At 42.2% G+C, this 26554-nt stretch overlaps 3 protein-coding genes across 5 annotated transcripts; 1 reads left to right on the forward strand and 2 right to left on the reverse strand.

The window, feature by feature from the left end:
* The first annotated feature begins 490 nt into the window (after window positions 1-490).
* LOC111071725 (pyruvate kinase) lies at window positions 491-2371 on the forward strand. The gene is made up of 2 exons (XM_022363215.2): window positions 491-2221; window positions 2287-2371. Exons 1-2 carry the CDS (start codon window positions 577-579, stop codon window positions 2307-2309), a joined length of 1668 nt encoding a protein of 555 aa, XP_022218907.2. The 5' UTR covers window positions 491-576; the 3' UTR covers window positions 2310-2371.
* A 6-nt stretch (window positions 2372-2377) lies between these two features.
* On the reverse strand, window positions 2378-4270 carry LOC111071727 (glucose-6-phosphatase 2). Its single transcript, XM_022363216.2, has 5 exons — window positions 3862-4270; window positions 3624-3788; window positions 3095-3563; window positions 2893-3011; window positions 2378-2838 (listed from the first exon to the last, which is right to left on the reverse strand). Exons 1-5 carry the CDS (start codon window positions 3948-3950, stop codon window positions 2655-2657), a joined length of 1026 nt encoding a protein of 341 aa, XP_022218908.2. The 5' UTR covers window positions 3951-4270; the 3' UTR covers window positions 2378-2654.
* A 4370-nt stretch (window positions 4271-8640) lies between these two features.
* On the reverse strand, window positions 8641-24722 carry LOC111071739 (dual oxidase). 3 transcript variants are annotated; one of them, XM_022363235.2, is made up of 10 exons: window positions 24574-24722; window positions 21233-21740; window positions 14063-14143; window positions 13413-13762; window positions 13139-13343; window positions 12659-13062; window positions 12322-12599; window positions 9400-12256; window positions 9204-9332; window positions 8641-9141 (listed from the first exon to the last, which is right to left on the reverse strand). In XM_022363235.2, the coding sequence occupies exons 2-10, from the start codon at window positions 21420-21422 to the stop codon at window positions 9013-9015; spliced, it is 4623 nt and encodes a 1540-aa protein (XP_022218927.2). In that variant the 5' UTR covers window positions 21423-21740; window positions 24574-24722; the 3' UTR covers window positions 8641-9012. The 3 variants fall into 3 exon arrangements, with proteins under 3 accessions (XP_022218927.2, XP_041451163.1, XP_022218929.2); XM_041595229.1 differs by having other exon boundaries at window positions 21233-21923; XM_022363237.2 differs by having other exon boundaries at window positions 24643-24692.
* Window positions 24723-26554: the final 1832 nt, after the last annotated feature.

Below are 26554 nucleotides of genomic sequence, written 5' to 3' on the forward strand. Positions count from 1 at the left end.
AACATGCGAATATAATCGTACAAAGAGAGCATAATTTATGTAGATCTCTTGAGATCTTGCATTTAACGAGTCAATTATTTTGACGACTCTGGAACTTCGCAGCTTAAAATTGTTTCTCAGATTTAATTACAAGAAAAATTTAATATAACTTTTGTTTACTCTGTATGTTAATGATGCTCCTAAGAGGTGGGATTCACAATATGTACACGCCGTCTCTTCAGTAAGTCGATTGGGACTACAACCTATTATAATAATTATACTCGTAACTCAAAAAGCATAGGGAAGTAAGTGATCCCATAAAGTATATTTATTCGTCTCCAGAGACTATAAGAGCCAGAGGCATTGCGCTTTTTTTGCAGACTCCTGCGATATCAAACTCAATTACACGCGTGCCACGACTCTCAACGTTAAGATTGGTTTGTTACTAGAATTCGAATTCTTGAAGAATTTAAATGACTATGGATAAATCTAATTATAATATCATTGTTTCATATTTCATTGAACAAAAATACTTACAAAATTCCAGAAAAGTGTATAAAATTTTAATCCTCAAAAAAAAATAAAAATTTTTAAATCATGTCCCTTTCTTCGAAAAGCATCCTGCGCGAGGGTTCAACCCAATTGAGCCATATCTGCGAGCTGGATCTGAACACTCAAGCCTCTCACAGTCGGCTAATATCGCTTATAGCGACCATTTCCCATAGTTCTCGTGATCCGGATATAATATACAACATGCTGATGAAGGGTGTGAGCATATTCCGAATGAACTTTGCCCACGAATCGCACGAAGCGCACACCCAGACCATTGAGCTGGTCAATGACGCCCTGGAACGGATAAAAAAAGAAACGGGTCAGGTCAGAACGGCTGCGTTTGCAGTGGACACTCGTGGTCCGCAGATCCGGACGGGCATTCTGGATATGGGCACGGAAATGCTGATGCGCCAGGGGGATAATATACGCCTCTCGATAAACCGGGATCTGTATGACAAGGGAAACAAGGATGCGATCTATGTGGACTACCCGAACATCATTAACCTCACCAAACCCGGAGATCGTGTGTTCATCGATGATGGCAAGCTGTTTCTCATTATTCGCGAAGTGGGTGTGGACGGGCTCGTTTGCGAGGTGATTCAAGGCGGGATGCTGGGCAACAACTGCAACGTTATCCTTCCAGAGATCGAAATAGACCTGCCAGCCGTATCTGAAAAGGATATGTATGACATACAGTTCAGCATGCAGGCCAATGTCGACTTTCTTTTTGCCTCGGCCGTGCGAAGTGCCAAGAATCTAAAGGAGCTGCGTGCCGTCCTGGGGGAGAAGGGAAAACACATTAAGATAATTGCCAAGATAGACAGCAAAATCGCTCTCAGTCGTTTCTCCGAGATAGTTCGTGGAGCGGACGGGGTTCTCCTGTCGCGAGCCGATCTGGGGACCCAGATACCCATCGAGAAGCTATTCATCACCCAGAAGAGTATCCTGAGCCAATGTAATAAGATGGGCAAGCCCTGCATTCTGGCCTCACACGTGCTGGAGTCGATGCGTGTCAATCCGTATCCTACCCGAGCCGAATGCTTCGATCTGGCCAATGCAGTCATCGACGGTGCGGACTGCATCATGCTGTCCTCCGAGGTGGCAATCGGACCCTATCCCAACGAGACCATATCAATGTGCGATGAGATTTGCCGCGAGGCCGAGAAGGTTCTTTGGTATCGTAACTTGTTTGCCGATCTGGTCAGCGAGGTGCGTGGCGAGCTGGACGCTGCCCATTCGCTGGCCATTGCCGCGGTGGAAACGGCTAAGCGCACCAATGCCACACTCATCATTGTTCTGACCACGTCCGGAAGGTCTGCGGCTCTGGTTAGCAAGTTTCGGCCCCGCTGCCCCATTATGGCGGTGACGCGCTGCGAACGATCTGCCCGCTGGGTGTATCTCCATCGGGGTGTCCTTCCGGTCCTGTATACGGCCGAGCCAGGCAGTGAGTATGCCGCGGACGTGGATGAGCGGGTCACGTTCGCCCTGACCTGCGCCAAAAAGGGGGAGATGATCAATGATGGCGACCCCATCGTGATTGTCAGTGCCTGGAAGAACGGCGGTGGCTTCACCAACAACGTGCGGGTTGTCTACGCATTCTTTGAGGCCGACCGCGTCGACTGTCTCTTCAGAGCTGACCGTCGCGCCTCCCGAAAGAACACAGCCCTACAGGCAGAAAGTGCCCAAGAAGGTAAGTAATTAATTATTAATCATTGGCAAAATACAAAATTGTTCTCACGGAGGCTCTCTTTTCAGAAAAGAAAGTTGTCTACATGTGAACACTCCTTATGGAAAAACTATTATTTACCTCTATAAAATATATGAGAATTTCTACTACGTAGAACTTGTAGTTATCAATTGTTGGTTAGACGAGTTCTTAATATTCTTAACTTGCTATTGCTTTCGTTTATTTCTAGTGAGTTCTTCTATTTTGTATCCACAGAAAAGGATAGAATATTTACAAGAAGATTGTATTCAATATAGCCTCTAGGGATGCTCTTACTTAATGTAATCTTTAGTTGGAAGCATTCTTTCACAGCTAATCATACGAGTATAAACTCGTATACCCTTAAGTAATACATACCTACCCGACACGATTGTGTAATCTAAAATGAATCCAAAAACTACTTCAACTTTGGTATGTACTTTAGCAGTAACAGAGAGTGCAAAGCATTTCTGAACAGCTCGTAGGCCAAGAAGGCGAAACGTCCATTTTGCTTGGGCGTGGCCCAGCGCATTCCGAAATTGAACAGCTCCAGGACAACCAGGACAATGCAGCGTCGCCAAACTGATGCATTTTTTGTGTCCCTAGATAGGATGATTGCCATCAGGAGATTATAGAAAGTTATGCCATTGACCTACAGTTCGGAGAGGGGCGATGCCAGAGCCATGCCCATGAGAATTCCCAGGTCGCGTACCAGATAGAAAATGGGACTTGCCTCGTGTCGCATGTATGAAGGATCCGGGCACCACTTGAAGGCCTGCAATAGAAAGCCAATATAAACGAACAGACGGATTCAAAAACCATTGCTTTTATACGAATCAGTGTCGTATCCTCTCGCACCTCTCGCACAGACCAATGCGGATCGACGTCCAGGCTAAGCTTCACGAAATACACTGCGGCGGAAAGGCCACCCAGCAGGAAAACTCCAGTCACTGCCCAGCGACGACTCCTCGACCACAAATAGTCAGCATTTTGGTTCAGGGCGTCCATAGCCTGCATGCCAATGAAAGTGCCCAGGACACATTGGTGCAGAAACTCCGTGGCCAAGTACAGGCGGCTTAGCCACATGCAGAAAATCAAGCCGGGGACCACTGTACCTTTGAGCCACCGCTGGCGGGATTGAGCGTAGAGGAACATCCAGATGGTAAGAGTGAACACGGTGAAGGACATGGAATGGGCACAGGGCATGCCGGCAGTCGTTTCGCAGCTTAGCGGATGGCTCTCCAGGGCGACGACGGGGCTGGGGTAGCGCACACTGCTCGCATACATCTCTCGGAGCAGCCACAAAGGACGCTGCTCGGGAAGTATCCTGTGGGAGACGAGAGCAGAGTCAGCCTTGCTTAGAGGAGTAAGGGCAAGAGGGGCGTACCACTTGAAAAAGGAGTTCAGCGTGCTGGCCAGTCCGACCGCAAAGAGCAGCCGGGTGAGCAGAGCCTGGCTGTAGATGCCGCACATGGGAATTAGCAGATTGAAGAGGAATCCCGGCTCCAGATAAACGGTGAAGAAGCGCCACAGCGGATCGCCAAAGCTTAAACTGCAAATAAATTGAATTGAACTCGTAAAGACTCTGGAAGTGTAGCCCCACAGAGGATATCATATAAACAGACCGTTCCTGAACCAGTTCGTTAATGCGTAGCTCTGCCGTGACCACACGGTTGTACGTTTCCACAGCCAAATCTTTTAAGTTTCCATCCATTTTACACTGTTCTTGTTTATTTATCCTTTTTTTTTATCCTGCCTCAGTTTACCAGCACTAAGAATTTGCACCGAGAATTTGCGCCGAGAATATTTTACAGTGTTGAAAAACGCGTCACGTTTGTTTCTGTTTTTCTCTTGCTAGCAGAGTACATACATACATACGCATATATTCGAATTTACTTGCATGTTTCGTTGTATGAACTGGCGGTGGCGGTATCGGTGAAACTATTGGAAGCTGAACCTGTTTCGCAAAAAAAACAGATTTTCGCCATCAACAAATTGTGATAATATTCTGATGATACGTATTAATTTTTTCTTTATGTCTTTCTTGAATTTAAAAAAAATAATACTGTTACTATCGGTACTATCGATGTTTTCGTATAAAATTTTGAGGCAACATCGATAGAGCCGCCCATGATGCAATTATATAAGGTGGTCCATGATGCAACTATATGAGGTGGTCTCAACGCAACATCGGTTCTAATTTTTTGATTGTTTAAGAATAAAACTAATTTAAGAACATTTTTAAGGGAATACCTTTAATTTCTTGCGCGCTTTCAAAGTCAGATAATTCAGTGCTTGGTGCTTTGAGTTGTAAAAAAGGTTTGGAAACATTGAACAACTTGCAGGTTGACTGTCAACTCGATCCTAAATATGTAAATATGGAACACCAGGTCATGATATGTAGATTTAGTGTTAATAAATGTTTTTATATAGTTATGTGCTGTTATTTCTGCCCAATGTGTTGTTCAAGTGTATTTTTAGCTGTATACTAACAAAGTCACGCGTGTTCTGTATAATTTAAATTTTGGGCCGTTTTGACCTTTTTTCGGGAAATATTACATTTTGCAAGTGTCATGCAGCGCTGCTTGTTTGGATCAAGCCAGTACTCAGATCGAAAAACTGTTTGCCAGCAAACGAATGTCATATATTCTTCGAGCAGCCAGTGTGTGACCAGAGGTGTGCACTGCATTCCGAACGGTTACTCTGCTCAGACAGCTGCTTGGTTTTGTTTAAAGTTAATAAAATGCACTTCTTCGGCTGGGGCCGCTCTTCCCCAGCCATATCCTGGGCTCCACAATATTTTATTGGCAAGGAAATGTGTCTGACTATCAGCAGCAGCAGATGGCGACGCCTCCCGTGCCGGACACCGTGAAGAAAAAATGTTTTGAAAACAATATATGTTTTATATTTATGAAAATTAATAAAAATAGTAAATTATAATATCCATATAATTTTTTTATTCATATAATACTGCATAAGCTAGATTCTATTTTTCTTCATTATTTAAATATTTCATTTGGTTTTTTGTTCTCTTAGAAAAGAAAACAGCCTAGAAAACAGTTTTTGCCGTAAAACATTTCTTATTGGTTTCATTCGAATATCAACCCTGATTCTGTTCGCGAGGTGTTTTTTTCGATCTGAGTACTAGGCTTCAACAACAAACGCGAAGCAGACGCTGTAAAATGTTATATTTTAGAAAATATTGGCCAAACGATTGCAATTTAAAGAAAGTGACCAATTTATTGTCTTTGTAAACAACCACTTATCGAAATGCAATCGCATGTTAAATTAAAATCAATCAATCAGTCAATCAAATATATTTTTTTATCTTTAAGCTTTTTTTTTATCATAATTAATGATTTAAATCAATTTTGTATAATTAATACGACATAAAGGTGTTTTTGTTAGTATGGGGGCGGAAGTAATTCGTGGTCCAATAGACAAAATTTTTTTCCGAAACTCTACTTTAGTCTAACGAACATTAGTGCAAATTTGTCTAGCTTTATTTTTAAAATAAATGCCAAAATTTGTTCCCATAGTGCATTGGTTTTTATACCCGTACTCGAAGAGTTCAGGGGTACATTAAATTTGTGCTAAAAGTGGATGTGTGTAACGCAGAGAAGGAAACGTTTCTGACCCCAAAAAAAATATATATATTCTTGATCAGCATCAATAGCCAAGGCGATATAGCAATATCTATTTTTCCGTCTTGTTTGACGCCTAGCTATCAGAGTCTATAAAAGTTAGAGCAACCAAATTTTGATTCCAGACTCATTTGATAGAACACTGAATCAGACTGACGAAAATCTGTAGCAACCACAATTTTTTGGATTCGAGAAAACAAAAAATGCAGTACCGTAGTGAATGACTGTATCTATCAGATTGCGGAATCTTGTACAGATCGGATCATTATTATTATTATACATAAATCATAAGCTCAAAAATGTATATACTGACTGAGTACGCGTATAAAAGTAGAGTCGCGTCCCCAGAAGCTCGTTCTCGTTTATTTTATTATTTTTTTCAGAGGTTGCGCTCCTTTTTTTCAGATAACTTAAGTACCGTACATCTGGTTATAAAGGACTTTGATAATTTAAAAAGCTGATAAATGCATCTATAAATTATACTGGACCACTAAATAGCTTCAGCTTACCGTCTGGAAAATATTATGCTTTCAAATGCAAAATTGATGAATTGATGATTAAAAAAAAATATCACTGAGCATGTTTAAAGCCCCAAATCTGCTACAAAAATTTTTCGGTTTGGTTCGAAGCGGAAATATGGTGTCGTGTAGTGTATTTATCAGCCCGTCCTCGTATAGGAAGAGAGTTCACAAAGCTAAGACTTCACTATTGATCAAAGGAAAAGAGATTTACACAATCCTTGTGATTCTGAGTGTAGACAATGTTCAACTTCAGTTAAGGAAAATATATTTGACATTAAGCTTATGAATGTTCTACCTGAGGATGAGTGGGTGGATGACAAAGTTCTTAAAGATCAAGAAAATTATTAAGACCTCGCAATAGTAATTTAGAACTAAAAACATAATAAGAGGCCAACTCCCGAAAAGATTGTAAATAAAAGCCGCTTTGCAAAGGCATACTGGACTCAGTGGAAAAGCTTGCACCTTAAAAACGGATTCCTTTACCGAGCATTAGAGAGCGTAAACGTATTTTAAAGATATTTAAAAGGCGCTTAAAACTATTTATAAGTGATTAGTACATATTGGCGGCAACAGTCCGTAAATGATTGGATCCGTCGATGCGACCGTGCCTTGCCAAAATAACCACGCACTAAAAATCACGGGAAAATGCGACAGTACATTTTAAGAGGACCGTTGGAGATTGCAATGGATGTGGTGGGTACATTCCCAGTCAGTGAAAGTAATTGACTATTTTGGGCATCGACAGTATCGAAAATGCTCATCAATAATTGGGTAGAAAGATTCGGCGTTCCAATGGAATTACATTCTGATCAGGGTCGTAGTTTTGAGTCTCACATATTCAAGGAAGCATGCGAGACATTAGGAATTCGAAAAACACGAAATCGTTTGATTCTTTGCAAAAATTTGCATAGTTTGGACATCCAAACACTCGATGAAGATGTCATATAATATCTCTCAAATGTTCATGATTTCAATCAGACGGTCATTGTGATGGAGTTTCTGCGTAATGCTACTCTTCCATGTATGCGGAAAGGATCTAAACGCATACTTCTATAGTCGAAAAATCCTGTTTTTCTTCGTAATCAGAATGCACAGTGCCTGGATGGATGCCATTGTTGCTGTAGCCATACTCATATGCAATTCTATCCTAAACTTTCGAGGACAAAGATTACCTGCACTCTGTGAAGAGCCGTACGCGGTATATTTGAAATGCGATGATGGAAAAGCAAAGCTGCTGATCTACACGGATGAGAGTGATTTATGCCTTTCAGGCTTCTTGCAGTATGTGACCATTTCGTTAAATCTGATGATAACTATAACTAACTATAAACATTATGATTTACTTCAAACAGCCCCTGTTGATCTAGCTATAAGAGCACAATGTGCGCCTTAGCTTCGCCACCCAACGACAATTCAATGCATTTCTATCATTCACCCACAAGAACGAGGAGCTCATTGAGGAGTTTCGTAGAGATTGGAGAATGAAGGCCATTGCCTCAGACTCTGCCTCTACCTGCGCGACTGGCTTGTGGGCGAGTCTAGTCCCGACTGAATCAGCCAATCTGTCAACTTCTTGAAGTTGACTTGAGGTCGACTGGAGTTTCGCCATTTCCTGAATAACGGTCACGGAAATATATGGCTTTCCGTTCAACAGCTCTTATGAAATGCCTAGATGTGTGCTTGTGTACAAGTGATACATTTTTCGATAGCAAAACACTCGCAGAATATTAAGTAACATTACATTATTCAATAATAATAATTTTAATTCAAATATCTTCCAGTGCCGGGAACGAGCTCACAAACTATCTGTTTACAAGCTATCATAACTGAAACTTTCGGTGCTACAAACTGAACGACATAGGTATGTGCAAAAAGTGTCCTGCCAGTATACAAAATTCCAAGGTATACAGGAAGGCAGTGTTCAAATGCGTAAAAAAATCGTGGGCTGCCGCATGAGAGCGGAGCGGTGGCTTTTAAGGGCTTGTGGCCTTTCATCGAAAATTTAAGAGAGCCTCGAGTAACTTGCATATGTTCCCCTAATATGTTCTCGTACCGAAAAAATATGGGCGTTACTCATCTTACTATCATGTGTCATTGGTATAGGTAACATAAATTATAACTTCACATACACACCGACTGAGCTGTAACAGATATAAAAGTATCTCAGAAAATTTCCTGCTCGTTTTGTGTGTTTTGTATTTTCAAATTAATTGTAATTTTTAATAAATAATGCGAACGGTTTACAAAAACTGATAACAAATCATATTTTCAATAAATACACCTATACACATACATACATACACATATCGCATAAGTAGAGGCCGCTTCGTTGTTCTTGTTGTTGCTATTTTTTCTGCTGTTGCTGCTGCTGCTGCTGCTGCTGTGGTTGCTGCAGTCATAATGAACTGCACTACAAAAATCTTGACTAAATTATGGTTTTACAAAGTAAACTATGATTAACAAATAGCGAGCACGTACAGTACTAAATTCGCCTAAATTAATGAATGAACCTTAAGAATAGAATTAGCTTTCGTTTAGAGAGAGGCGCTGGCAGGGCAGGTATGGTTGGTGAATGGATAGATGGATCACTGTAGCTGATGCTGATGCTGGCTCAACCAAAGTTCTCGAAATGGTGAATGAAATAGGGCAACTTTCGGGTCTTGTTCACCTCATCACAGGCAGACATAACGCTCTTCGTCAGCGGTCTAGGGCCGCAAGAGAACACTCCAATTTTGGAAACCTACAAAGTAGAATACAAAATAATAAGTTGGTGGCACGGCGGTAGAACGATGGAAAACCTACATAAGAATGCTTCTTTTGGACAAACTTCAGGAAGCTGGACATGTCCGGCCGACCGAAGTGATTGACCGCCTTGAGACCCGTGAATATGGACGTTTTGGACAGTCGCTGGAAGTGGTTCTCACAGATGTACTAAAGGAAAGAAATTGTTCTTGCATCAATTTAAACGAGCTAATTAGTTATACGCTTGGAGACCTACCAGCATTGTTGTTCTCAAATCGAATTTGTGGAAGAACTGGGTGATAAATATATGTATCTCGAGGACATTGGTCACATCCTTCTTTTCCACATCGCGCAGCACATCGATGAACCACTCGAAGTGCTTGTGCGAGGGGCAGATCCACAGGAAGTATACCTTCTTGCAGGCCACGCCCGAATATCGGTTGGTGCTCGTACCAAACACCAGATCGTTCAGGATCGAGGCATAAGGAGTGACTCCAATGCCACCGCCCACCATGACAGCCACCTCGAACTTGTACCAGTCCTGGTTGCCGCCCCCAAAGGGTCCCTCGATGCGTATCTTGGGCTGGTCCTCGGGATTGTAGTTGCAGGGATCGAAGTAGTTGCGCAGCTTCCACGTCCACGGGCCCTGGGCCTTGATGTGGCAGCTGAGACAGTTCTCGTGCGGGGCCGATGTCAGCGTAAAGCTGTGCATTTCCTGAGGACGGAACGCAGTGCAGGAGAGGCGCACCCACTGCCCGGACAAGTACTTCAGGTTGGGCGGCCGATAGAACTTTATTTTGATCACATCCGATGGCAGCAGATCCGTGTCTATCACATCCAGCGCCATGTACTTGGTGCGCAGCGAGACAATCTTGTCGAGGGTGTACACGATGCCCGGGCCCAGGAAGAACATCCAGAAGCGGGGTGGTCCCGTCAGACGAGCCAAGCCATGGACCAGACTAAGCAGATACAGTCCAATGTACAGCGTGTGCATGTTCCAGAAGAAGTTGTAGGCCTTCTTCCGAATCGTGGGGTGGGCAAACACAAAGATAATGCACATAATGATGAACAGCATCACTCCGGTGGTTCCTGTCACCGTCTGGAAGAGCCAAAAGGTGATATCCGGTTTGTAGTCCGAGGCAAAGTGCACCTCCCGCGTCAGGCAGCGCAGGTTATCGTGCGACTGCGTGGACACGTGGTAGAAGTTCACAATGTGCCCCACCGTGTGCAGCACGGAGAAGAACAGGGCCGTGCATGCGGCTATCTTGTGGAACTGTATGTGCGAGTCCAGCGGAATGTACTGCTGTATGGGGAACTCCTTCAGCTTGGTGATCAGGTTCCTGGACATGGTCAGCAGCAGCAGGGAGTAGCAGAAAGACAGCGAGGCCGCCGATCCCCTCGTGATGGCGATGCCCACGCCCATGATGTGCCTCAGGTCCGTGTGCTCGGCCATGAATGAATAGTGGATGAAGCGCTCCACAAACAGCACAATGGTGACCACGTAGAACAGGAACAAGTAGAAGATGTTCTGGCGGTTCTCCTCGAGGAACGTGATGTACGCATCCCACTTGGCCAGCACCCAGTGGCGGGGCTTGTCCTGCATCGGCTCGATGTTGAACGAGGTCATGCGAGCCACGTTCGTGGACGTGTCCAGAAAGTTCTGCTTGGCCCCCTTGCAGTCCAGTCCGATGGCCACAAAGTCACCCTTGTACTCCTTCATCATCAGCTTAAAGTCCTGGTAGGTGAGGTGGTTCTTGTGCTCCAGGCCCACGTCCTGGAACATGCCATCGATGAGCTCGGTGACCTGATCGTCGCCCAGACTGGTGGTTCTCGCAATCTCCACCAGGGAGCGCATCATCTCGCTCAGCTCGCCCTTGTCGATGACACCATTGCGGTCGTTGTCGCACATATCGAAAATGATGCGCAGCTTGTCGTCGGTCTTGCCGCGCGAGAAGAGCACCACTGTCTCGAGGAACTCCTGGAAGCTGATCCGCCCGTCCTGGTCCTTGTCCACAATGTTGAACATCTTGCGGACAAACATGTCGTTGGGCTTCATGCCCAGGGCGGCGGCAAACTCGGCCTTGGACAAACTGGTCCTCATTACGGTCATCACCTCGCCATCGCTGGAGGCGTCCGACCTCCGCCGTCGCTCGCCCGGCCGCAGGCCAAAGGTCAGGGCATACGCCTCGCGGAAGAAGTACTCAAGGCGCTTCTGTCGGCGCTCCCGGGTCTCGGCGCGGGCCAGCATTATGTCACGGTTAACCTCCATCAGGGTCAACTCCTTTTTGTGGAGCAGCAGGAAGTCCTCGAGCTTCTTCACGAACTTTCGCCGGGCGCCGTAGGACTCCAGCTCCAGCACCAGGTCGTGGTCACTGGGCACACGCAGCAGGATGTAGGGCTTCTTCTTGATGTGGTTCGTGGCTGATTCCTCCACGCTGACCACATCCACGTGCTTCAGGCTGAATGTGCGCAACTTCTCCCCCTTCCTGTCCACCGTATAGATGGCAGCCTCCGGGCCGAACTTGACGGTGACCAGCCGTTTGTGATTGGCGTGCAGCCACTCCCTGGCCAGCATCTTATCCACGGAACCCTTATGCTGGGGCGCCCTCAGCGCCTCCTGGCGTATCTTCAGCTTGCGCCGCTTGCTGTTCTGCAGCTTGACCACGCAGTAGCCGGCACCGGCGCACAGGATGGGCACGAATCCGAGGAACACGCACACGTAGATGAACATCAGCTCGGAGCCGGAGAAGTAGTCGTAGCCCTCCAGATAGGTGCAGGGCTCCAGCTCGGTGGCATTTAGCTGCATGGGTTGCGGGCAGGGATCTCCCGTGTGCCACATGAACACATCGCGCTGGATTTCGTCCACAGCTATGTCCGTGCTGTTCACTATAATGTCCCACAGGGTGATCTTCCGCAGCTCCTTAATCTCCTCCGGTGTAAAGACCCCGTTTCGCTCGTTCTCGAACCAAAAGCGATCGGCATCACGCAGCCGCAGGAACTGCTCCTTGATCACTGCGGCGAAGAACTCGCCCGGCTGCCCGTACGACTCCAGCATGCCACCCACATAGACATCGACATCGTCCAGCTTATTGCTGTAGGCCTCCTTGAGCATGCTGTGGATGGTAGAATGTCCAGAGATGAATATAAAACTCAATAACAAAACTCAGAGCCCACTCACTCCAACAGCTCCGGTTGCGCCTCAAATAACTGAGGATTGATGTCCGTCCAGGTCTTGTGCCTCTTCAATCCGTAGGACTCTCTGGCTGTGTTGTAGTCCGGCAGGCCATTGTCTCGACCCCTCATTATGTTCAGAGCTCCCAGATCGCGACGGGTAAACTCCATGGGGCCAAACAGTTTGTCTCGCACATCGGAGCACAGCACAGGATCCTCGCGCTCGGATATCTGCGAGGCCAGTCCCATGAGCACCTCCTCTACGCTGGTGTCGCTGAGGAAACCCTGCCAAATCGTTGATAAAACTCAAGACCTTGTCACTCGGGGAATATTGTGCAACTCACGCTGGAGTCCCACCACGTCGAGCAGAGGCGGATGGCCGGGTAGCCCATTGGAGTCTGCTTGAAGTTGCACTGCCCATCCCGTCTGTAGATGCCGGGTGGGATCATTGTGTGGCCAAAGCGAAAGGCAGCGGCCTGGAAGATGTGTCCGATGCCAGGATGAATATCCTGCTTGTACCCCTCGTAGGCTGGCAGGGCAGAGCCCAGAAAGGCGGGCAGGTACTCGTAGGCAATCACATTCTGAAGACTGGCGATGACCGTGTGCCTCGCCCGCTGATAGATGTCCTCATCGCTCCAGTCCGTATGCAGACGCTTGATGCGCTGTGCCAGGGTGTTGTGCCAGCGGAGGAAGAGGATGGCAAACGAGAGCAGAGCGGGATTCTGATTGGTTCGTGGATCCCCAAGAACTGTCGGGTGGGAGATGAAAGGATGGGGTTAAGCATTTATACAGGCTTTTAATCGAACAAATAATTGGTTACTCACGGAACAGCCTCTCCGGACTGAGCATTTTCATGACACTCGGCACCGGGTTGTTGAAGAGCGGCACTCTCATGGTGTTCCTCACCGGCAGCTTGCCATCCTTCTCGGTGAGGAGGGTGCCATTGTGGAAGGAGCGCATGGCATTGAGCCACGCCTCGGAGGTGCTGTAAATGAAACTGCCATCAATCCAAGCAGTCATTTGATTTATCTGCGGAGTAGGATTTATTGCGACATTTGTTCACATCAGTTGTGGGAGCAGCCCCCCACCCCCACCCACCTGTTCCCTGGGCGCGTTCGGGCTCTGTCCCGTCTCCCGATCGTAGGCGGCCCTGTGGAAGGGTATGTACTTGTCGCCCCGACACTCGCGATCGTACATCTCGTCGCATTTCTCGATCTCGATGCGGTGCATTTCGATCGGGCAGCCCGACTCCGAGGCCATCACAATCTCGTTCGCCACCACCTGGCCGAAGAAGGCTAGCAGCGCCGTTCGATTGAACTTGGAGCCCAACCCGTCACGTCCACGCATGAACAGGCGGCTAAGACGCCTCGTCGACGGACGATTGGCACCCGCCATGGCGTACACCCCGTCCGAGTAGGAGGGCGGCGCCTTTCGTACTAGATGACTATCTGAAAAGTGGGCAGAGTCAGTAGAGTCCACACAGAGATGTTGGCGAGGCTTAAAGGCATTGTAAGGCAGCACTCAGATGTGGTGACTATGCAAATTGTGGGGACGTGGATGCGGATTGGAAAGATCAAATCGATCGTGCCTGCTCTATGCTAATTATAATTATCCAATGATCTTATACTCGCATGTGTTTAACTGAATCAATTATAAGACCATTTGGTGGGGTTCGGGTGCTGGTTCGCCCTTTTTCGAAAGTTGCTGCCATCTGGCCGGCCATCTGACGGAAATTCCAGTCAACTTACCCACCGATCCCCAGTCGGGATGGGCTAGATTATTGTACCAGCCATCGTACCGCTGCTTTTCCGTCTGACTGTACATTTTCTCTGCAATGAAAATTTCAAAAAATTCATTTTAATGGCATAGATTATGGAAAGGAATAGATTTATACATTTTTAAGTTAAATCTGAACTATCATATGAGAAGCACATATGCAAAGGACAATTATATATATAGCCCTGATAGCCTACATATTTATTCTATCAGAAGACAAGCCCAAGAGTTAAATGTATTCGATAAGTATAATCTATGGTACATTTGTGTGTATCTTCAAGGTTTGTCAAACCTAGTGCAAAGTGTTCTATCTGACTTAAAACTATTTAAAGTTAATTTATCGAAACAAAAATGATCAGCGAAAAAACTGTTTTAGTTTTATGACCGATTGAAATAAAATTTCAAATAAGTTTTCAAAGTGTAATTCGGATATTTATATAAATATTAAAAGAACAGTAATAGTTATAGTTCGTACATCATAAAAATACACCACTTATATAATATATTACACTCTATCAATCAACGTTCAAAGCCACAAAACTAGCGATATTGACGAGGGAGTTTTTTCCGAGCATAGCGCCAAGATTTGTTTCTCGGTATTTCCACAGCGACAAGCCATTCACAAATCGCTAAGAGTATATCTCAGATCCCAGATTCCCACTCTGAGCAAGTGGAAAAATGTTATGCCCAAAGAAAACTAAACATACAAATAATACAGAGAAGAGGGTAATTATTAAGAAGGTTGGCTCCACTGGAATTCTTATTTCTGAAATTGAATGGTAATTAAACTATCCAAAATTAAAAACTATTAGGTAACTGCCCACAGAAAATATTTATTAAGTTGCAGTAATAGGACCTATTAAAAAAAATTTGGTTTTTAACTTGATGCCAAGAAATGCAACGCTAAAATTTACAGAGTAAAGGGTAATTCTGAAAAGTTGCTCACAATCTCTGTGGCCCACCTATAGCTGTCGCAATTTATTAGAATTTATTTGCATAATTTCGTAGAATTTTATGCGTGTAAATGACGCATTAATTTGCGCTAGTTAAGATCGTAGAATGCCTTAAATGTTCGCCAGACGTTAGATAAATAAATTACGCACTCGAGTACTCGTACGCATATGTGTGTGGACCCGGCCTAGTAGCCGGTTTTCCACATGGTCTAACCGATCCGATAAAATGTAGATTGTGATATTGAAAAATTGCATTTACTTGCCTTAGTTTGGTTTTAATTGACTGTAAAATTGATTGACTGGGGGTTGGGCGGCTTGAGATTGAGTCACACCCAATTGGTCTATCAAGTGGAATGGAAAAATATTTAGGACCCCCTCCCCCCACGATTTGCATATTTTTTAATTATTTTTTTTACCTGCAATCGGTTTTATAAAACGTTTAGCAATTTTTGGGAAATTGTCTACGCTTGATTTGTCATCATAAAAAATAATTGTTGGAAACTCGTTGCTTAATAATTGCTTAATGAGGCTTGCGTACCCCATGGAAATCAGTAGTTGATACGAGTATTAAGCTGATGTTTGCAATAATAGTTAAATCGATTATATTTACATGGAAATATGAAAAATATAAATGACAAATGGTATTGATAGTTACACATGTTCCAAGTTGTGCCTATTTTAAATACAAATGGGTTTAGGATTAGCCTAAAATGGAAGCTACATACAGATGTATGTACATCTAAGTTTACATCTAAGTTTGCCGTGGACACGTGCCTTCCTTTTTTAGACGAACTCAATTAATGAGTTCATTGCATGTATCACCGAAAAAGCGTAAAATAAGTGATGTAAATATAAATATAAATTATATAAAAAAGAAGGCACCTTTAAGTGATTAAAATCTGCAAGCTGTAATTCTTCTGACGCTAAACGCTAAACGTTATAATTATTGTTTATTTTCTTATAACATATGAGGGAAGGGCTAAGGGGGTCATTTTTACGTACGTAGAACCAGTTCTGGATTCCCAAGGCAATGGCCGCAGCAGACCCAAAATTATAAAATGCGCTAAGATAAACCTACAACAGGCGCTAAACCAGTTTTATTTTTATACTCGTATTTTCGTACTTACAAATTTATTTTTTACGGAATTTATTCCTTAAAACTATTCGCCAACGAGTACACGTAAATCATATCTAAAAGTCATGACGTTTGTAGTTGAAGAGACAGCAACAGCAGTACCGTCGAATCATGACTATATTTCTTGCCATTTTAGAGAGCAATGCTCGCTTCTGTCTGAACATTCTACATACAAGTCAGTGAATGGGTATGAGTGAGTAGAGTGATGGATAGATCAATGGGATGGATGGATGGCAACACCAACAAAGAAAATTAATATCAGAATCAGATCCGGTTAACCAAAAACGTTTCCAGCTGAGGAGACCTGAGACTGAGACTGGAGAGAGAGAGAGAGATGAAGCCTCAGCTGACTCTATATATATACACCTATGTATATTGACGTTGGCGTTGTATGGAATGTCGGCAACAAAAAGCTAACCAACACCTGCATGATGGAGAAGCTTCCACACCGAAGGCTGGATCTGGCGTTGGATCTGACGCTGGATCTGGCTCTAGCTCTTGGTACGTGCGGTGTTTTTTTATTTTATTTTTTTTGCTTTTTTAAACATGCACGACATCACGGTTTGGATTCCCCTAATCCGATTTTTGCTGCCGTAGCTTGTCGGCGTCATCAATTGTCTCATTGTAATTCTGCCTCTCTCTCTTTCTCTTTTTCTGTGTCTTTTTATTTCGTCAGTGATTTCACGTTCATTTTCTAAGTATTTCGATATCCCCGACAACAGTGGGGCCTTCCGCTTGCTAAGTTAATACCTTCTGAACGAGTGAAGATTTCGTAATGAAATAAACTGCATAGAAAGGAAAATCTTTTCAAATTTAATCTGCACGAGAACACGGTGCTAAAATGTCTAAAAGCTTTCGTTTTAGTTTTTTTTTATCGATAAAGTTAAAGATTAATTTATAAAACTTATTTAACATTTTTTAATTAAAACTGTTTTTCAACATTAAATTGCCTTTAAAAAAATATATCCCTGAATTGTAACGAGAGTTTTTTCGTTAAACCCAAAAAAAAGTATGGTTTGGAAAATAAGAATTCCTTTAGAACTGTCTATGGAACGGAACAGTTTTTTATTAAGACCAAAAACAGACTTATACGAGTACGTTACACAGTTTACTTCTTATTCTACTACTTCTACCTGAAAGATGCACTGTGTTAATAAAAGTTGAAAACCTTTTTGGAGTCTGATACAATTTTTAACTTTGAGTGCTCATATCTTCTATACTTAAAGACCGATTATTTGGAAAGCTCTAATTCTCTATTAGATAAGTGTATTTATTTGATCCAAAGCGCTCATGAAACTGTTGACTTTTGCCACCTCTTTTCGGCTGAGGCCCCACTGTGCGTCGCTCTGTCGCATAATTCACTTTCATCTCGGGCCGTGGCAGTGCGGTTCGTGACTCTCGCTGTTTAAACAAAAGCAGCATTTTTAACATGATATTGCCAAATAGTTTTTCGGATTTTTGAAGAAAGAGAGAAACATAATTCATTGAATATATACATACATACATATGCACATGTGTGCATCCTCGTATAAACAATTTCTTAATACTGCAAATAGCCAGAAATTTTCGGATGGCAGAGCTTGAATGCAAATGAATCAAATTTTGGGTGTTTTTTTTCAGAATAATAACATTATCAGACGAACCATAGAACTTTATGTTCGAAAAACTTTAAACTTCAAGTGTAACAACTTTAAGGAATTGACTGTGATAAATAGTTATGAATCAATTACTATAATGAAATGCGGTCGATTAATTGTGGGGCATGTCTAATCGAGAACCTTTGAAGATTTCCAAAATTTGCAACATTTCGGAGGGTACTCTCCTACGAATACTAATTGGTCTGTATTAGCCACTAATTTATGACAAAGAGTTGGGATGTAACTTCCCTTTAACTATATGTAATTTATTATTTTTTTTGTAAATACATTCTGAAAATACAGCCAAGGCATCTCCACATAATCATACTGTCCAAAGGTACACTATGTGGTCGAAGTGCAACAAGTACTATGTATATCTGCATCCATCAGTGTTCCAAAAAATGTATACAAATTTCATCAGATCATTTTATACAGCATCTATTTAATTCTTAATTTTAGTAAGTTTGAGGCGACTGTCGGAATCGCCCGTTGTGATATTTAGTTCTCAAGTTAAGCATCAACATTTTTTTGAAATATGTATAACTAGTTTTTGTACAATATATCATTATGAGATTCTAAACTATTGATACATATACCAATTACAGTGAAAAAACGATCTTAAAAAACTATGAATCTATCAGAACGTTTTCCCCAATTTCTCTCACATACAAAATATAGAAAAATATAAAAAATAAAAACTTTCGCATTCAGAAATTAACACACTAAATGGAGACGGGGACATCTATTTGTTAGCTGTTAATTGGTTGCCAAATTTGACGATTCATAAAAATGCGCACATGACTTAATTTAATTTAAAAAATCCAGCAAAAGCCAGCCTAATGAAGCCCAAACATTTTCCTCGTCTCTGGCGGCTTAATTAAAAGTTTAGTTTAGATTTGAGGATTTGCTCGAAAAGAATGCTGTCGCTCCAAAAGTTGAACTAAAGCTGAAACACTAGCCAAAAGTATTTTCAGTATTTCTGCTTACACGTTGTCAATGATTAAGTTGGAGTTCAGTTGGATTGCCTTTGCATCAGCTGAAACGTGCATTATTTTGGTCATTTTTATTTCATTAATCAAAATGCCATTTGCCTAATTAAAAATTCCTATATTGGCGATTTTAACATATAGTAAATGTAAGCAAATCTTTGGGAGCTTCAGAATTAATTTATAAGACCAAGGCTGATGATCAAAATTTGTATGTACAGTGTACATACATATGTATATTTTTATATATGTACATAAATACACATGTATATAACTCTAGAGACAATATGAATGGCAGGTATTACAAAAAAAGCGAAATTTTGAAATACACTTGTAGCAGTGTGAGCCTGGAAACCAAATTTGGTTGCCCTAGCTCTTATAGTCTCTGAGATCTAGGCGCTCAACAAAACGGACAGACGGACAGACAGACATGGCTATATCGACTCGGCTATTGATGCTGATCAAGAATATATATACTTTATGGGGTCGAAAACGTTTCCTTCTCTGCGTTACACACATCCACTTTTACCACAAATCTAATATACCCCTTAACTCTTTTTTGAGTACGGGTATATGCACTATATACGGGAAACTATAACCTAATTACAAACTAGTTCCGATGCTAAGAAAAGATCCTTGTTGTTGACACCTAATGCATGCATACCACGTGTTAATATATTTGGTTTCGACGCGACCCACATATGCACATGATTTTATGGTCGAACCGCTTATAGATCCTTTGTCCTTTTTCTTAAGTGGACTGTAAGTGGACTGTATTGTGTTTATGGGGTGGCCTGTGTCGGTTCCTGTTCATGTTTATTATGTTCTAGTGTTGTTCTACATCTTCTCCTATAGTATAAATTATGCATATTTTTAAGCTTAACCTTTCCTATTACTTTTATAATGGGTTACTATAAAGTGCAGTGCTATCAATAGGAAACTTTTTCTTTCGTAGTGCGAAATTGCCTTTCTTACTTTCTGAGATTTAATCTCTGATAATGTCGGATGAAGTCCGATTTGGCTACAAAACGTTGCCCTCTCTCACACCTAATCAATCGAAGACGAATCGACAACAAACCTTGGCGAATGCTAATAAAGCTGATGAAAGGAAAACAAAATGAAACAAATTATTTGTTGCCAATAGCCGAAACGAATTCAATGTTCGACTTCCCCATGTGCACCACCTGGGGTGACCAGATCGTGGATCGGTGATCTGTGATCGGCACGGGCATCGGGACATGGGCACGACGGGCGGGTATTCCAGCACAATGGGATATATTTCACGTTTGTTTGCAGTAATTTCATTACGCTAAGCAGTAAAAATGAAGCCGCAATGAAATCAGGCAACTTTCTGTCCATAAATCAAATGATAAGCAAAAATAGCAAATAAAAAACAATGCTAAAGTTAAAGCGATAAAACAATGCAAAACGAAAGGGGGCGTGGGAGGAAGTGAGCAAGTCAATCGAGGTGGCGAGGCGGGGAGACGGAGCCGGTTGATCGTGCGTTGACATTTGACTCGGGTATCGGCAGGGGCCACGCCCCTATCCACTGCATAAACCGTACGTGACCGTACGTCAGACATCTCGGAATCAATGCCCCAACCGGCTTCCACCTGTCTGTCTGCCTCTGTTCTTTGGGCTCGGAAAATGTATAAATGCTTGCAATACCCAGTATGTATTCATAGAGTTCAAGGGTATACTCGTATTGGATTCCTTCAGATTTTTGCAACTGACGGAACACACAGTTTCCGTAACTCTAAAGAATATAGGCTTTCAAGCATACGCTAGACATTAGATAGTGGATAGGGATTTATGGATGGATCATAAAGGGTATCTTTTATTTGAAATCCCGACTAAACACTTCGTACTTGTCTATTATGAATAATAAATTGTCTAACCGACTGGGCCGGGGTCTAATCGGTCATTTTGAAGGCACGAGATCTTGGCATGTCTGCCGATCGCCGCTCCACCTCCAACCATCCGCCACAGGCCGCGGGCATGACGTCAGTTCTGAACAGGTCCGCGGGCAGGTAGCATTTTGCTGGTGCAATTATGATGGGTTTATTTGCTGTAAAAGCCATAAATTTGCTTGCCACTACCTTGCAGCAATATATATAGCTGGATAGCCATTCGAAGTGTACAACCTTTGGATGGGATGATAACTGTCAGGCTGTCACCAAACGAAATAGTTGATTGGGAGAAAAAAGCGTCTAAGGTTAAATTATCTACATAGCTGATTCACATTTGTCAAATCTAAGCATCTTAGATGCTGATCACCCCAAAACTGAATAGATTTTCCCACCCTTTCCTTTAGAAAACAATAAAAGTCTCCCAACAGCCATGATCCATGTCCATGCAAATGAACCTAATTGAATAACCATACTTACATACTCTATGGGAGGGAGTAGGGCGGGGCGGTACTGGTACTCACCATAACAATGCACGAGGCCCAGATTCAGACCGAGACAAATCAGCAACAATAGCAGCGCCCAGCAAGGGGCTCCTCCGTACGTTGCCCTGGGCCATCGAAGCCAGAGTCGGTGTCGGGCTTGGATTTGTTTCGCATTTTGATTTGGAGTTTTGTTTGCTGCCCTCTGATGGGGCACGCTTGGAACACTCATATTGATTGCCAGCTATTTTTATTTATTATATGTATATACTTTTATATTTATATTTTTGTTTCTATTGTTATACACGAAATTTGTTCGGCTACAGCGCGATTGTATTGTTAAATTAATTAAGAAAACTTTATATATAACAGACACTGTGTGGAGGAGGATTAGCTTGTGGGGGATCGACTTTAATTTTTTTTTTGCATTATATTCGTTTTATCACAAGCCACATGGCAGGGGCAGAGACAGAGACTCGGTTGGAAATTTTGTTCCTCATTTCAATGTTTGCTCATCGGCGGAACTCATCCGTGGTGTTCCTCGGTTGCACTGCGAAATGAAACAAACCAATTCTGTGAACGATGATTATCTGGGCTGGCTGTGATTCACTCGGACATTCCAACACTTTATTTGATGTCTTCCAAACAGTCTTTAAAGTTTGTACCGTTTTCAGTCGAATTCTCGTTTATAATGTTTGCTGGCGGGTGTGGGCTCGTCGAATTTGCATAGAACCTAATGAAGTTATGGATTAATCATGAATGGATTTGCTTTGATAGTCACTGGCTGTTCTGTTTGCTTTAAAATGGCATTAGAATGTCGTAGAAGTGGTTTGGTTTGGTCTGGTTTCTATGTTGGGTCGAAGAGTGGAGAGTGGAGATTAATCAAAAGTAAATATAAATGTTTTGCTTAGCCAAGCCAAAAATGCTTCAAGATATTTTGTCAGAAAAAAGAGGATGGATGCCTCAAATTATTATGTATATATGTTTGCATAACAGCAGAAAGCTGTTGGATAATACTCGATTTTACTTTCAATAGAATAGAATGGTTTAAAAAAAAAAGAAACAAATTGTTGACAATAACTTATCCGAATCCGAATCAAAGAATCTTACTCATGCGATATACTTGAGATATTCACCCTCACCCATTGCTTTCTAATGCTTTCTTACAGTTTTTAAACTCACTATATCACCATATGCATTTATTTCCTTCAATGCTTTTTTAATGGAACCATTGACTTAACCACAAAAAGGCCAAAGTAAATGACGAAACGGTTCGTTAATGTTTTCAAATTAATTGCTCTGCAGAAACCAAACCGTAGCGAAGAAATAAAATCGCATTTATTGAGTGCAGGCGGCAGGGCGGCCCGGCCTGTCTGTGTGTATGACCAAATAAATGGCAAGCCAAACAAAGGGAGAGGAGAGGCGAAGCCACGAAAAGAGTAGAGAGGAGCTGAGAGACGAAATATTAAATAAACGGAATTACCCACAAAACAATTGACCTTCTGTTGGCTTACAAACCGACCAACCGCCAAACGACAAACGGATTCCATTAGTCATAATCGACAATACGAGTAGTCGAGAAAGAAGCCGAAAAAAAGCAACAAAAACCAAGCACACCCAGCAACAACAACAATGAATAGCATACAAATTTATGAAAAGTAACTTCCCCGAACCGAAGTTCATATACCCTTTCGGCGAGACTCCAAAAAATGTCCTTGCTAATCATTTTCTCAATAAAACCCATCTCAGTACTCGATTCTCTCGATGTTCTCTGTGCAGCATAACTTCTTATCAAAGCGAAAATATCCTCTGCAACGGTGTTCCAGTAGATGTGTTTCTGTGTGCGTGCAACAAAATTACAAAGAGAAGGAAAAATAAAAATAAAATGCCATTGCAAAACTGCATACAATTAACATTACAACAACGCGGAGTGCTAAAGCTAACAAAGTCATAAAGACACCACCTCCCCGACCGACTCAGGAGAAACATTTTTCCGGCCAATGCTGTTTTGGGCTTGCTTAGAAATTACGAGTACTATTATTAAATGGCAGACAGAGCAGAGAAACCTTTATAGAGTAAAAGCTAAATTCAAATAGTCGTTAAATTGTGGGCGAACGCTATGGGATGTGTGTGATAGGGAAGGGGGACTCTCTAGAGGCCAAGAGCAGGGGGCGAGAGATAGCCAGCGAAGAAGCAAGGGAGAGAGAGAGAGAGAAAGTCAAGAAAGCGTGGAAGACTGAACGGCAATAATCACATTGAAATTACGGTATAATAAAAAAATTGTTTGTGGTAGAAGTCAAAGCCCGGACTTTCTGAACATTAGCCATGGGCCCCAGGCATGTTCATATTAATTAACATTTATTTTTTTCTAGCTAATTTCAGAAATTGTTGCTCAATGCTGAGTCAAAGATGTATTTCTAGAAAAAATCAAGCTAATTTTAAAATATTAAACAACTTGTTCCTTTTGTAGAACCAGAATTTATTGCCACAAAAATAGGTAAGAGGCTGATCTATGTTTTTGGGTTCTACTAGGGTTACTATTGGGTACGAGTATATAACATATTCGTTTCATTGAAGGTCCCCTTTTGTCTCTGAATATGTGAATATGAGTAAACACTTTACTTATATTCAGTGCCTATGTTTTTGAAAAAAAATGTTTCCTTTGGCATTTGGCTTTTACACTTCCGTTTGGTTAACTAATTTTCCCTTGCTGTCTTAGTCTTTTTGTTTATTTTTTCACAGTTGTTAAAATTGCGCAAAGCCATAATTTTGTTGTTGCGTTTTGTTGGATGGGAGGCTGAGCAGCCCCAGTGGGAGAAGAAGCAGCAGCAACAAAAACTAAAATTAAACACGAAAATAAATTAAATTCATGAACGAAAACGTAAGCAAAGCCCAGGCACCGATGAAGCATCGGACAAAGAAGAGCCGATCACCGACAGGGGACCCACAGAGAGTGAGAGAAAAAGAAGCCGAATCGACGGCGGTCGTGTATGCGAGCAAAAGAGATGGCAAAGCAAACACCAAAAAATAAAAAATATCCAAAACGTTCGACAAACGGCCCACAAAAATAGCAACAAAACTGGGAGTAGAGGCTTCAAGCTGGGTGGGTGTTCGGGGTTTATCGTTTTTTTGCACTATTTCAAACAATTTGAGTAATTTCAACTATTTTCGAGTGTCTTCGCATAACTCCGGTTGTCACTTTGCATAGAGATAAACATTTGAGCAAGAAAAACCCGCAGCAGTCTCTGCTCCACTCCGCACCAACACACAGAAATTATAATAACGGTGAAGACGAAACTCTGGGTTTCGACAGCGCATGCGCGACACGTTTCACATTCACTCTCGCATTGGTCTTGGTCTCGGTCTCGGTCTGGATCTCTCACCGAAAGCACAGTACGGCACAGCACAGCACAGCACACACACGATACAAAGCGAAGCGAAGGAGAACCGACAGCGAGAGAGGAAGCGTGGGATGGGAGCTCCAACATATGTACGTCTGCAGTGGCCAAGATTTCGTCGAATACTGAACCCAGCTGTGTGGGGGACCTTCCACATGGAGGGAGCTCAGTTCAGTTCCCAGCGAAACCGGTCGCAACAATCGCTTGTACTCGTACTCGTACTCATACGCTCTGCTCTCGCTCCACCGCTCTTTGTGGGATCCGATCCGCTCCCGAACTACTGGTATATGCTCCATTTCGTTTGTGTGCCGTGCCGGATTTGCCTTTTGGGATCCAATCCGATCCCAGCCAGGTCCGTCTCTAAATGAGTTCCGTCATATTTGACATGACGACGTGTCGTATTAATCATTCTCATGTCAATTGTTTGTTTATCTCCCTTTCTCTCCGGCACTATTTCCCTGGGGAGTTCATGGGCATTTCCCAGTCTTGCAGATACAGTGCAAAAGACTCGGAGAGATACATATACCGACAGAGAGAGAAACTTCGGCAAACTTCCAACTGTCTGCTAAGAGAGGTGTTACAAACTCCAACCTCTTGCTTGAATAACTCTCCCTCTATCTCTCTCTCTCTCTCTCTTTGTCTCTCTATGTCTTCGCTCTTTCGGTTAATTGAGTGGTAAAAACCGGCCCCCACGAGGAGGGGAGTTCCTATTTGCGTTTATGAGATGTTTATGAATTATTCTTGAGAATTTATGCATAGACAACTTCGACTTGAGGCAGCAGTGAGTATTACTTAACTTTGTTTGATTACACGAAATTTGCATACTAATTGGAGTAGCATAAAATTTGATGAGTATTTGTTCTTTATGAAGTGGAACTGAACTGCGTTTTACATACAGTGTCGAGTCTCAATTTGATATGTGATTTTTGGCTCACACTAAAAGGGTCTAGACAAGTCAGTTCTTATTATATACCGCTATCGAGTGCGAAGAATTGGTAGAATCTAGTTTTATCAGATCACAGAAATAATATATACCTCTCAATAGGATGCTTACTTTATTTAACGCATACATTTATTCAGAGTCTCTAAGACTTATAATTTTTATAATAAAAATTATGAAATAAGAATTAATTTTTGAGTTTTATTATATAAATCCGGTATAAGACTTATTTTTGATTTTTATTATTTATTTATTTATTTTATTTATTTATTTATCATTTTTATAATAAAAATCAAAAATAAAAATTGAATGCAAATATCTTTTGACCAGGGAGGTCTTATTTTTAATTTGTATTATAAAAATTGCTAATAAAAGTTTATCTTGTTACGAGATGCCTCTTTTGTAAGCTAAAAGCCCATTATTACAGAGCTTATCTTTGAATTACTACCACATTCTGTACAGAAAAGTTCAGATTTGCAATACGAGTTTTTAAATGTTAGCACTAGCAATCTCTTTTTAAGAGGACAAATAAAAAAAGCTTAAGAAACAATTTATTGATTTCAGTAACCATTTCACGTACCATGTCAAAGACCAAAGTTCAAGTGGCCCAACCATTCAATCATCCAATGATTAATCTGTGGAATACTTAGCCATTGTACAGAGACAATATTTTATGTCAATTTTCTTCTGAGTATGTCAACAGCTTACTTTGTGTTTTGTGTCGCTGTTCCTTCTGGCCTCCGTGCCAGCCTCCTCGATCTCTGTTCGGGTGTCAGTCAGCAGTCAGTAGTCAGCTGTCGTCATGTGCTGCTGCCTCTCCACAGTCCACAGTGCAGCTGTGCACATTAAAATCAATTAAAATTCTTATTTATCTTCGATCCGAGCCGGGCTAACAAGTGCAGTCAGCCAGCAGAACGGGCGCATCTATAAATATTTATCAATCTGGCAGAACGTTAGAAGCAAAAGTTTAAAACGCATTCAAACAAATATAAAAAAATTAGATATATTCCTAACTTTGTAGTGCAC

Source organism: Drosophila obscura, unplaced genomic scaffold, assembly GCF_018151105.1.
Source record: "Drosophila obscura isolate BZ-5 IFL unplaced genomic scaffold, ASM1815110v1 contig_46, whole genome shotgun sequence".
NCBI lineage: Eukaryota > Metazoa > Arthropoda > Insecta > Diptera > Drosophilidae > Drosophila > Drosophila obscura.